The sequence below is a fragment of the Ranitomeya imitator genome, chromosome 2 (assembly GCF_032444005.1).
Source record: "Ranitomeya imitator isolate aRanImi1 chromosome 2, aRanImi1.pri, whole genome shotgun sequence".
In the NCBI taxonomy this organism is placed as follows: Eukaryota; Metazoa; Chordata; class Amphibia; order Anura; family Dendrobatidae; genus Ranitomeya; species Ranitomeya imitator.
Window position 1 is genome coordinate 302278274 of NC_091283.1, and position 12398 is coordinate 302290671.

The 12398-nt window shown below is 53.2% G+C and overlaps 1 protein-coding gene across 1 annotated transcript in view; it reads right to left on the bottom strand.

Annotated features, from left to right (window-relative positions):
- Positions 1-2033, bottom strand: part of LOC138663370 (zinc finger protein 585A-like) — a 73683-nt gene extending 71650 nt beyond the window's left edge. The window contains exons 1-3 of the mRNA XM_069749546.1: positions 575-2033; positions 268-447; positions 58-184 (exon numbers count right to left, since the gene is read on the bottom strand). Coding sequence (XP_069605647.1) covers positions 58-184; positions 268-447; positions 575-652 — 385 coding nt within the window. The 5' untranslated portion in view covers positions 653-2033. The remainder of the gene's footprint in view (positions 1-57; positions 185-267; positions 448-574) is intronic.
- Between the last annotated feature and the right edge of the window lie 10365 nt (positions 2034-12398).

Consider the following 12398-nt stretch of genomic DNA (forward strand, 5'->3'; position numbering starts at 1 on the left):
ATTCATTTTTTACATACAGATAATTATAAGCTGTGTGTATTTAGTCCTGTCTATTACCTGATGTGACAACGAGCTGTGGAGCCTCCATCATCATGACGTCATTGTACAGATCTTTGTGTCCTTCTAAATACTCCCACTCATCCATGGAGAAATAGATGGCAACATCCTGACATCTTATAGGAACCTAACACATAGTATGATACAGTCAACTCTCCAATCCCTTTATAACGTTACTGTATAATGTCCCAGCATTCCCAGCAGTGTCACCTCTCCAGTCAGCAGCTTAATCATCTTGTAGGTGAGTTCTAGGATCTTCTGGTCATTAATGTCCTCATTTATCAGGGGGTGAGGTGGAGGCCCCGTGATTGGGCTCAGGGGTCTTCCCCATCCCTCAGACACAGGGCCCTGACAGCGCTCACTAGAGGTCTTCTTCACTACTGTGTAATTCTGGTTATGGAGAGACACATTAATAAATCTCACTACAGACGTTTCCAGAATCCTTACCTCCAGCTCTGTCCATCTGTTATTCCTATAGATAAGAATGATGTAATGTCACGTAATCAGAATCTCTCACCTCTCCAGTAAGCCGGAAGAGGATCTCTAGGGTGAGGTGTAATATCCTCTCCGCCATCTTTTCTCTGTCCATATCCATCTTTGAGTAATTCAGAAAAATTCTCTTATACAGAAGATCTTCATTGAGAGGATCCGATATTGTAGAGACCTGAATGAGAAGATGAGCCGATGTAACATCATAAAAATCCTGTGAAATAATAAAATTACTGGAGATAATAAATGAAACATGGGATTTAATATTTTATTCAGTTTACATTACATGTACATCTACTAATGAAACCTATATATTTAGGCCACAGACAACAAGCAGTTTGTTCCTCAGAGTCGGCAGCTGAATACGTTCCTCATAGACTCATCTTCCATAACGTTAATTCTCGTCTCATTTACCGACACTGGAATCGGCATTAGCAATACTGCAGGAGATATTCATTACACGTGACAGGAGAAATAACTACTTCATGATGAGAACGACATCTTCATCTTCTACTTCGGCTCTAGAAACATATTTGGCCAGAGACGGTCACTGACTCCATCACCACCGGCCGTCTTTACGAAGGTTTCCCGTCTTCCCCGCACTGTAATCTTCTATCACGTTAGATCTCAGGTCTGATTCACACACAGAAGTTTGAGGATTTTATAAAAGATTTTTTGTTTCCACAAACACCGCAGACAGAAGTTATCTGATACCAAAGTCTCCATGTACAGTGTTTTAGGGGGTTTAGTTCTCCCCTTAGGCTTTCCTATATTACAAGGAAAACACCAGAAAAAAAGGTTATTAACCCCATCATGACATGTGCCGTACATGTACCGAGCATGTCGGGTCTCCCCGTTTGATGTGGGCTCAGGCGCTGAGCCCACATCTTTTCTGGCACATGTCAGCTGACTTCAACATCTGACTTGTGCCCCTAACATCCGCGGGTGGAATGGTGATCCAGCTTCGGCTGTTAACCTGTTAAATGCTGCTGTCAATCTCTGACAGCAGAATTTAACATGATTGCGCCGGAAGCTTGTCACTAACATGATCGCGGGTCACCGATAGTTTGGCATGACAACCCGAGGTCTGCAGGAGATCCCTGTGGTTGTCATTGATGGACAGCTATCGGCGCTCACAGCAAGTGAATATTTCTGCTATCAGAACAGGGCTGAAGCACTGTATAACCAATAGGCTTCACGAGTCAGTAAGAGGCATCTGATATCGCCAACCCCGCAATGGTTTGTTAACCCATTTTAATCCGCAAACCCAGAGACACAATACTGCGTGAGTGTTGGTATGTGAAAGGTTTGGCCACTGAAAAGAAATTACAGTTGCTATTAGTACTTGATACAGGCATTTCTTCATAATGTAAAGTCTGCTTAATTAAAGGCTAGGGCACGATTGTGGTATAATTGTTATACCTGTTTATTTTAAGGTGTTTTGCCCAGGTGCAGCTTACAATGATATAGTATAACTAGCTATTGAACCCGTTCTACGCCCAGGTGGCGAGCATTTATATTAGTATATGGTCTCCATCCTGTCATGTGCTGCACCCATCCTGCGTCCCCATCCTGTCATGTGCTGCTCCATCCTGCGCCCCCGTCCTGTCATGTGCTGTTCCCATCCTGCACCCCCATCCTGTCATGTGCTGCTCCCATCCTGCACCCCCATTCTGTCATGGGCTGTTCCCATCCTGCACCCCCATCCTGTCCTGCTCCCATCCTGCGCCCCCATTCTGTCATGGGCTGCTCCCATTCTGCACCCCCATCCTGTCATGTGCTGCTCCATCCTGCGTCCCCATCCTGTCATATGCTCCCATCCTGCGTCCCCATCCTGTCATGTGCTCCCATCCTGCGTCCCCATCCTGTCATGTGCTCCCATCCTGCACCCCCATCCTGTCATGTGCTCCCATCCTGCACCCTCATCCTGTCATGTGCTCCCATCCTGCACCCCCATCCTGTCATGTGTGCGCCCCCATTCTGTCATATGCTGCTCCCATCGTGCACCCCCATTCTGTCATGTGATGCTCCCATGGTGCGCAACCATTCTGTCATGTGCTGTTCCCATCCTGTGCCCCCATTCTGTTGTAATGTGCTGCACCCATTCTGCCTGTTCTGCCATATGTTGCTCCCATCTTTCTCTCTCCGGCTCTACTGCCCGAGTGCGGGTGGCTGTGCAGGGGGCGGCTGTGCGGGTGGCTGTGCTGGGGGCGGCTATGCGTGGCTGTGCTGGGGGCGGCCGTGCGTGGCTGTGCTGGGGGCAGCTGTGCTGGGGGCGGCTGTGCGTGGCTGTGCTGGGGGCGGCTGTGCGTGGCTGTGTTGGGGGCGCTGTGTGTGGCTGTGCTGGGGGAGGCTGTGCGTGGCTGTGCTGGGAGCGGCTGTGCGTGGCTGTGTTGGGGGCGCTGTGTGTGGCTGTGCTGGGGGAGGCTGTGCGTGGCTGTTCTGGGGGCGGCTGTGCGTGGCTGTGCTGGGGGCTGCTGTGCGTGGCTGTGCTGGGGGCGGCTGTGCTGGGGGTGGCTGTGCGTGGCTGTGGTGGGGACGGCTGTGCGTGGCTGTGGCGGGGGCGGCTGTGCTGGGGGCGGCTGGGCGTGGCTGTGCTGGGGGCGGCTGGGCGTGGCTGTGCTGGGGGCGGCTGGGCGTGGCTGTGCTGGGGCGGCTGTGCGTGGCTGTGCTGGGGGCGGCTGTGCGTGGCTGTGCTGGGGGCGGCTGTGCGTGGCTATGCTGGGGGCAGCTGTGCTGGGGGCGGCTGTGCGTGGCTGTGGCTGTGCTGGGGGCGGCTGTGCGTGGCTGTGCTGGGGGCGGCTGTGCGTGGCTGTGCTGGGGGCGGCTGGGCGTGTCTGTGCTGGGGGCGGCTGGGCGTGGCTGTGCTGGGGGCGGCTGGGCGTGGCTGTGCTGGGGCGGCTGGGCGTGGCTATGCTGGGGGCGGCTGTGCGTGGCGGGGGCGGCTGTGCGTGGCTATGCTGGGGGCGGCTGTGCGTGGCTGTGGCGGGGGCAGCTGTGCGTGGCTGTGGCAGCTGTGGCGGGGGCGGCTGTGCATGGCTGTGCTGGGGGCGGCTGTGCGTCGCTGTGCTGGGGGCGGCTGGGCGTGGCTGTGCTGGGAGCGGCTGGGCGTGGCTGTGCTGGGGGAGGCTGGGTGTGGCTGTGCTGGGGGCGGCTGGGCGTGGCTGTGCTGGGGGCGGCTGGGCGTGGCTGTGCTGGGGGCGGCTGTGCGTGGCTGTGCTGGGGGCGGCTGTGCGTGGCTGTGGCGGCTGTGCGTGGCTGTGGCAGCTGTGGCGGGGGCGGCTGTGCGTGGCTGTGCTGGGGGCGGCTGTGCGTGGCTGTGCTGGGGGCGGCTGGGCGTGGCTGTGCTGGGGGCGGCTGGGCGTGGCTGTGCTGGGGAGGCTGGGCGTGGCTGTGCTGGGGGCGGCTGGGCGTGGCTGTGCTGGGGGCGGCTGGGCGTGGCTGTGCTGGGGGCGGCTGGGCGTGGCTGTGCTGGGGGCGGCCGTGCGTGGCTGTGCTGGGGGCAGCTGTGCTGGGGGCGGCTGTGCGTGGCTGTGTTGGGGGCGCTGTGTGTGGCTGTGCTGGGGGAGGCTGTGCGTGGCTGTGCTGGGAGCGGCTGTGCATGGCTGTGTTGGGGGCGCTGTGTGTGGCTGTGCTGGGGGAGGCTGTGCGTGGCTGTGCTGGGGGCGGCTGTGCGTGGCTGTGCTGGGGGCTGCTGTGCGTGGCTGTGCTGGGGGCGGCTGTGCGTGGCTGTGCTGGGGGCGGCGGTGCGTGGCTGTGCTGGGGGCGGCTGTGCGTGGCTGTGGCGGCTGTGCTGGGGGCGGCTGGGCGTGGCTGTGCTGGGGGCGGCTGGGCGTGGCTGTGCTGGGGGCGGCTGGGCGTGGCTGTGCTGGGGCGGCTGTGCGTGGCTGTGCTGGGGGCGGCTGTGCGTGGCTGTGCTGGGGGCGGCTGGGCGTGGCTGTGCTGGGGCGGCTGTGCGTGGCTGTGCTGGGGGCGGCTGTGCGTGGCTGTGCTGGGGGCGGCTGTGCGTGGCTGTGCTGGGGGCGGCTGTGCGTGGCTGTGCTGGGGGCAGCTGTGCTGGGGGCGGCTGTGCGTGGCTGTGCTGGGGGCGGCTGTGCGTGGCTGTGGCTGTGCTGGGGGCGGCTGGGCGTGGCTGTGCTGGGGGCGGCTGGGCGTGGCTGTGCTGGGGGCGGCTGGGCGTGGCTGTGCTTGGGGCGGCTATGCTGGGGGCGGCTGTGCGTGGCTGTGGCGGCTGTGCGTGGCTATGCTGGGGGCGGCTGTGCGTGGCTGTGGCGGGGGCGGCTGTGCGTGGCTGTGGCAGCTGTGGCGGGGGCGGCTGTGCGTGGCTGTGCTGGGGGCGGCTGTGCGTCGCTGTGCTGGGGGCGGCTGGGCGTGGCTGTGCTGGGGGCGGCTGGGCGTGGCTGTGCTGGGGGCGGCTGGGCGTGGCTGTGCTGGGGGCGGCTGGGCGTGGCTGTGCTGGGGGCGGCTGGGCGTGGCTGTGCTGGGGGCGGCTGGGCGTGGCTGTGCTGGGGGCGGCTGGGCGTGGCTGTGCTGGGGGCGGCTGGGCGTGGCTGTGCTGGGGGCGGCTGGGCATGGCTGTGCTGGGGGCGGCTGGGCGTGGCTGTGCTGGGGGCGGCTGTGGCGGGGGCGGCTGTGCGTGGCTGTGGCGGCTGGGCGTGGCTGTGGCGGCTGGGCGTGGCTGTGCTGGGGGCGGCTGGGCGTGGCTGTGCTGGGGGCGGCTGTGCGTGGCTGTGCTTGGGGCAGCTGTGCGTGGCTGTGCTGGAGGCTGCTGTGCTGGGGGCGGCTGTGCGTGGCTGTGCATCGCTGTGTGTGCTGGGGGCGGCTGTGCTGGGGGCGGCTGTGCGTGGCTGTGCTGGGGGCGGCTGTGCGTGGCTGTGGCGGCTGTGCGTGGCTATGCTGGGGGCGGCTGTGCGTGGCTGTGGCGGGGGCGGCTGTGCGTGGCTGTGGCAGCTGTGGCGGGGGCGGCTGTGCGTGGCTGTGCTGGGGGCGGCTGTGCGTCGCTGTGCTGGGGCGGCTGGGCGTGGCTGTGCTGGGGGCGGCTGGGCGTGGCTGTGCTGGGGCGGCTGGGCGTGGCTGTGCTGGGGGCGGCTGGGCGTGGCTGTGCTGGGGGCGGCTGGGCGTGGCTGTGCTGGGGGCGGCTGTGGCGGGGGCGGCTGTGCGTGGCTGTGGCGGGGGCGGCTGGGCGTGGCTGTGGCGGCTGTGCGTGGCTGTGCTGGGGGCGGCTGTGCGTGGCTGTGCTTGGGGCGGCTGTGCGTGGCTGTGCTGGAGGCTGCTGTGCTGGGGGCGGCTGTGCATCGCTGTGTGTGCTGGGGGCGGCTGTGCTGGGGGCGGCTGTGCGTGGCTGTGCTGGGGGCGGCTGTGCGTGGCTGTGTGTGCTGGGGGCGGCTGTGCGTGGCTGTGCTGGGGGCGGCTGTGTGTGGCTGTGCTGGGGGCGGCTGTGCGTGGCTGTAGCTGTGGCTGTGCTGGGGGCAGCTGTGCGTGGCTGTAGCTGTGGCTGTGCTGGGGGCAGCTGTGCTGGGGGCGGCTGTGCGTGGCTGTAGCTGTGCTGGGGCGGCTGTGCTTACTGCCTGAGTGCGGCGCTGGCTATAAGGCCAGTTTCACACGTCAGTGACTCCGGTATGTGAGGTGATAGTTTTCTCACGTACCGGAGACACTGACACATGTAGACACATAAAAATCAATGCATCTTTTCAGATGTCATTGATTTTTTGCGGACCGTGTCTCCGTGTGCCAAACACGGAGATATGTCAGTATTCGTGGGAGCGCACGGATTACACAGACCCATTAAAGTCAATGGGTCCGTGTAAAACACGTACCGCACACGGACATTGTCCGTGTGCCGTGCAGGAGACAGCGCTACATTAAGCGCTGTCCCCCCCACTGGTGCTGAACCCGCCATTCATATCTTCCCTGCAGCAGCGTTTGCTGTAGAGAAGATATGAATATTAGTGTTTAAAATGCAGATCCAGGAAAACCCCCTCCCACCCCCTGTGCGCCCCCCCCCCCCCCCGCTTTGATTAAAATACTCACCTAGCTTACGGATCCCCCGCCGCAGCGTCCTCTCCTGGCCACAGCTTCTCCTGTATACGGTCACGTGGGGCCGCCGATTAAAATCATGAATATGCGGCTCTGCCTCCCAAAGGGGCGGAGCCGCATATTCAGTACTGTAATCGGCGGCCCCACGTGACCGCATACAGGAGAAGCTGCAGCCAGGAGAGGACGCTGCGGCGAGGGATCCGGATGCTATGTATTTTAATCACAGCGGGGGGGGGGGCGCACAGGGGGTGGGAGGGACCTGAATCTGCATTTTAAACACTAATATTCATATATGTTCCCTACAGCAAACGCTGCTGCAGGGAACATATGAATGGGGCTTCAGCAGGATGCCGGGGACAGCGCTAAACTTTAGCGCTGTCTCCAGCACGCTCCGTGTGGTACCCAGTGGGCTGACTCCGCCCACTCGCGTCACTGGTCACATGCCTGTGGTGACATCATGGAAGGTCCTGGAGCTCCGCTGGGCTCTGCAGCTACCCTGACTGGAGCTGCAGAGCACGGAGCCTCCATGGCCGGTCTATTAGGGGGGGGGGGGTGCAGGGATGTGTGGAGCCCCCATGTCCGCTATATTATGGGGGATCCGCGGGTGTGTGGAGCCCCCATGGCCGGTATATTATGGGGGGGGATAAGTAAGTTCGGCAGTGTCACTCTGGTCCAGACTGCGCAGGTGCGGTGCGTCGCGCTTGCGCAGTCCATAAAGGCTTCGGACAGAGTGACGCTCCCACCGTTATATTATAGATCTTTGTGTTGTCATTGATACTTGCTATTGTGACCTCATATGTTACAACATCACTTTTTGAGCAGAATATGCTGCCACATACATATATTTAGTGTGGTAAGTCCAGGTCATGGTGTCTTTTCTTGCATGATTGCTCTTTTGCTTGAATTTGCACATGTTCCCCATGTAATCCCAATTCTGTTTCATGTTTATCATAAAAAAAATTTCAATATATATTATTGGATCACGTAGTCGTATTTTGTGGTTTCCACACCTTCCCCTTCTTTAGGTTTTACAATTTGTAGTTCCGCATTTGTAACTACCTTTAATATCAAGTCATGTTCCATGTGAAGTTTTCGATAGGAACATGCAAGGAGGTAGAATGTTCCCTACAGTAGGGGCTCTTCTTGCAATCACATTGTGTCTTGATTGCAATATGGAAGCCAAGATAGGATCTTCATGAAATATTGAAGTATTGGTAAAAAGTCATTGATAACACGCCTAATTTAATAAAATAGAGGGCTGTATTAGAGACACATAAAAGGTTTATTAGCCAGAGAGTTCACTTTATTCCTAGAGGAGTGATCACACAGAGAAGAGATCAGTTCCTCATGATTTTTAGATGAGATTACATTTAAAGCCTTGTTCAGCATCCAATTTGGATATTTTCTGTTTTTAAGTTTCCTACATGATTGTTTTAATTCTTTGCTGTTACTGCAATTTATTTAAATTCTAGTCAATTCCCCTACGGATTGTGTGTTTGGAGTGACTGCTGTCAGCATGCAGAATTGTATTGCCAGTTAATGATTTGGGGGGTCATTGATGTATCTGCCATACCAGACAATTGAAGACATATTTTGGACACAGAAAATAAATGGTGAAATTCCCAAAATCCATGACCAAATTTGCCACTGTCAAGTTGCGAATAAATTTGTTGACATCCAGAATTGTGGTAAAAAGATTAAATTCTTGATCTGGAACAAAATTTAATCCAGTTGTTCTTTGGAAAACTCTTTTGCTGTTAAATTTAAGACAATATTAGAAATTATTCCATCACGAAGTTTTTCTTGCAGTGTGTTGTCATGCCTGAAATATTTTCTGTTCTTGCGGCATCCGCATCTTTTACGTTTTTTGGTAATTTATATTGTCTATTTTTGGTAAATTGAACTGATTCATTTAATGAAGTGTCAGATGCACTAAGATTGTTCAATGAATCATAATTAGACAAATTGAAACTGACAAGTGATTTGTTATGAATGTTTTTATAATTATTTCCACGTTTGAGAAATGATTTGGGAGTCTTCGATGCATCCTCCCAGTAATTCCAGTCATATACTTTATTTTGTGAATCACACAGGTCTACAAAAAATATTCTTTGTAATCATCGCAGGCGACTCTGTACTTTTCTGAATCATTTTTTGTCCAGATTTAAAAAAATGTATATAGTTTTTCTGTAGTACGCATAGTTTCCATGGAGCAGCGTCATTATTATAAGGTATAGGAAATGTACTGGCGACATTAAGAAAACAGTCATCTACATATCAGAAAAAAATGCTTCACCATACAAACAGTTCTTATTGAACCAAAATAATTTCACATGCAAAATAGAAAACAAAATATGAGCAGAAATTAAAAGTGCTTGAGATTAGACTGTCGTTGATATGATTTTTCAGGGTTGTCCCTATATAACATCTGACAGTAATCTGCCACCATGGAGTCATTCCAAAAACTCTGGTATAGGTGTTCCATTACTTTAATGTCCTGGTGAAACTGCTCACCTTGTTCATCGCTTACATCCCCAAGGGAAGAAATCTAAATGTGAATGCAAAAAGTGCATTTTCAGAGACATGAGACATCCAAGACTCTGGTATGCATTTAGCAGTTCCTCAACACCTTCAACATATTCTGGAGATTTTTGTTTTCCTAAGTTTTCACACATCCACTTGAAGCTTTTCCAAGATCTCAATTCCTTATCATTTAGAGTTCCTTCAAACACATCATCTCTCATAAGCTCTCTGATCTGAGGACCAACAAATACCCTTTCCTTCAAGTTTGATGGTGAAATACTGGAGAATTTCTGTGAAATGTACTGGAACCCTTGTGAATTTGTCTTTGCCATGGGTTTCACAAAGTTTTTAAATCAATCCCAACTTTATATGTTTATATGTAGTGGAGGAAGATTTTTTTGGGGGGAGCAACTAAAGGATTATGCTGAACATTGTCTCTACCTGGAGCATTGATGTTTCTCTGTCCCAAATCATGATGAATACAATGCTCTACTACATTTCAACTGTTCCATAAACACAAGAAGCAACAATATTTTGTGAAACCTCCTTGCATTCCCTTTAGCAGACCAAATCACTTTAAAATCTCCAGAGATATTCCACGGATGATGCTTATATTGTATAGCATCCAGAACAACTGACAGATTTTCAGAACTTTCCTTTAGATGACATGAGTGAGCAATAGGGATTGATGGTTTCATATTTCCATTGTGAAGCAACACTGCTTTCAAACTCTGGGATGAGTCAAACAATCGCCAATCTGCAACAAAATACTCTTGCTTGTGCCATGTGACATGTTTCAGGTGTCTCATTGGTTTAGCTTTCCTATAAAAAAAATATATATGTTCTAAGGGTAGCAGCTTTGATAAAGATCGAAAAGCGTCGCTCAGTTGTCCCAGTGTACTCTATAGTGCGGTCTAGGAGCATATCATGTTTCAAATTGCTTGAATAAATTTTAAGAAATTTTTTATCCCAAGGAGCAGGAATTAAGTTTTTTCTTTTCTTTTTTTTTCTTCTATCTTCTCATATGCATACATTAGAGTTGAGCGACTTTTACTTTTTTCAGATCAAGTCGAGTTTCGCGAAACCCGACTTTGTCAAAAGTCGGGTCGGGTGAAATCGGCCGATTATTGCAAAAAGTCGGGGGCCGACTAAAACACGAAACCCAATGCAAGTCAATGGGGAATCAAAGTCGGCAGTGAGTGGAGGACAGCAAAACACCTACAGTGCTCATTTTAATGCCAAAACATCAATTCTTTTTACTTAAGCTTGTCAATCTTAATTTACTTTATAATAATAGTTAGACATTGAAAACTGGGGGTCATTTGGCTAAAGTTGTGGGGGGGGGTAGGGCTGGCTCAAGATTTTCGTGGGCCCAGGAAATGCGGAATACGTCACGGCGGTGGAGCAGGGAGAGGTAAGTATTTCAACTTTGCAAGTCCTGTGAGTCTGAGCAAGCAGAGGGGCCCACTCTTTGGCACTGGCACAGGGCCCCTCATAGTATGGCGATGTGTTTGACGGCGGGTGGTGCCTCTCACTGGCAGAGACACTTTTGCGTACTATGAGGAGCCCTGTGCCAGTGATGTCGCCAATGAGTATGCCCCCCCACCTGATGAAGGAACCTGCACTTTCATCTGCACCTTCCTCTTTGTTCCCGTGTAAGGTGGTATAGTATGCCGGAAGGGGAACCTGACTTTCAGCAGGGTCAGATTCTGGCTGTGTAGAGTGCAAGGGGAATGTAGTGGTCTGGGTAAATGTACCAGCAGACTCATCTAGCAGTGGCTGGGCAATGGGCAGGATGAGGAGGAAACACAGATATAGGCCTAAGTAATAAAGTAGGCTAAATGCAGTTCAAAATTGGTAACAGGACTAAACAGGCGGCATTGCTTTGTTCAGTGGAAAAAAAAACTGTAATGAGTGGCAGCCAGACACAGTTAGTAGGCCCAAATAATAAAGTGGGCTAAATGTCTGCCAAAAAATTGTTCATAAATAAACAGGTGGCATAGCTAGGTACAGGGGTGGGCTCCTCTGCTGAGTAGCAGACAGTGGTAGTAGGCGCAATGTATTAACTGGTCTAAATGGAGGCCAGGGCCCCTGTATATTTTAACTATCATTTCAACAAATTTGTATTGGCAGTGCCATTGAAGGATTTAACAGCACAGACTACACAGTGGTGGAGCAGGGAGAGGTAAGTATTGCAAGTGGTAGAGCACTGTTCGAGCTGGGGTGGGGGACACGCTCTCGTGGGCGGCGGTACTGGCACAGGGTCCCTCATATTACGACGGTGTGTCTGACGTTGGTTGTGCACCACTACCATCAGAGAAACTTCATTGTACTATGAGGGACCCTGTGTCAGTGCCGTCGCCCAAGAGTGGGCCCACCCACCTGTCCAGGCAAACGGCACTCGCACGGGTGCTTGCGCCAGGTGGTGACCACGGCCCTGTGGGGGGAGTCAGACCATTTAGGGAGGTCTAAAAATGGCCTATGGTGGACATTCAGCAGCTGCAAATGAAGGAATTGGAGAAGTCAGTAAGAGGAGTCCAAAAGCTACGTGTCAGCAGGGGAAGGTGGGGCAAAATAATTTGAAATCCATAATTGATTCATTTTAATGAAGGTAAGACCATCAACATTCTGGGTAGCCAGACGTGTCCTTTTTTCGGTCAGTATTGAACCAGCAGCACTGAAGAATCTTTCTGATAGCACACTAGAAGCAGGGCAAGTGAGCTCCTGTAATGCATATTCTGCCAATTCAGGCCAGGTGTCTATTTTAGATGCCCACTAATCAAAGGGGAATGACCTGTGAGGGAGAACATCGATAAAGGAGGAAAAGTAGTTCATAACCATACTGGACAAATGCTAGCTCCTGTCACTTTGAATCGATGCAGCAGTATCTGTCATGTCAGCGGTCATTGCGAAATCACTCCACAATCTGGTCATAAAACCCCTCTGTCCAACGCCACTTCGAATTTGTGCACCTCTAACACCTCTGCCATGTTGCCCCCTACGGCTCGTGTGAGAACCATCACCGCCGCTGTGTGCTGGGAATGCCTGAACCAAACGGTCTACAAGAGTTGCTTGTTTGGTAGCCAATATTTGCTCAAGGTTCTCATGTGGCATGATATTTTGTCATTTTCCTTTATATCGTGGATCCAGGAGGCAGGCCAACCAGTAATCATCATCGGTCATCATTTTGATAATGCGGGGGTCCCTTTTTAGGATACGCAAGGCATACTCAGCCATGTGGGCCAATGTTCCAGGTGTCAATTCACTGCTTGTGCTGGGTTGAGGAGCACTTT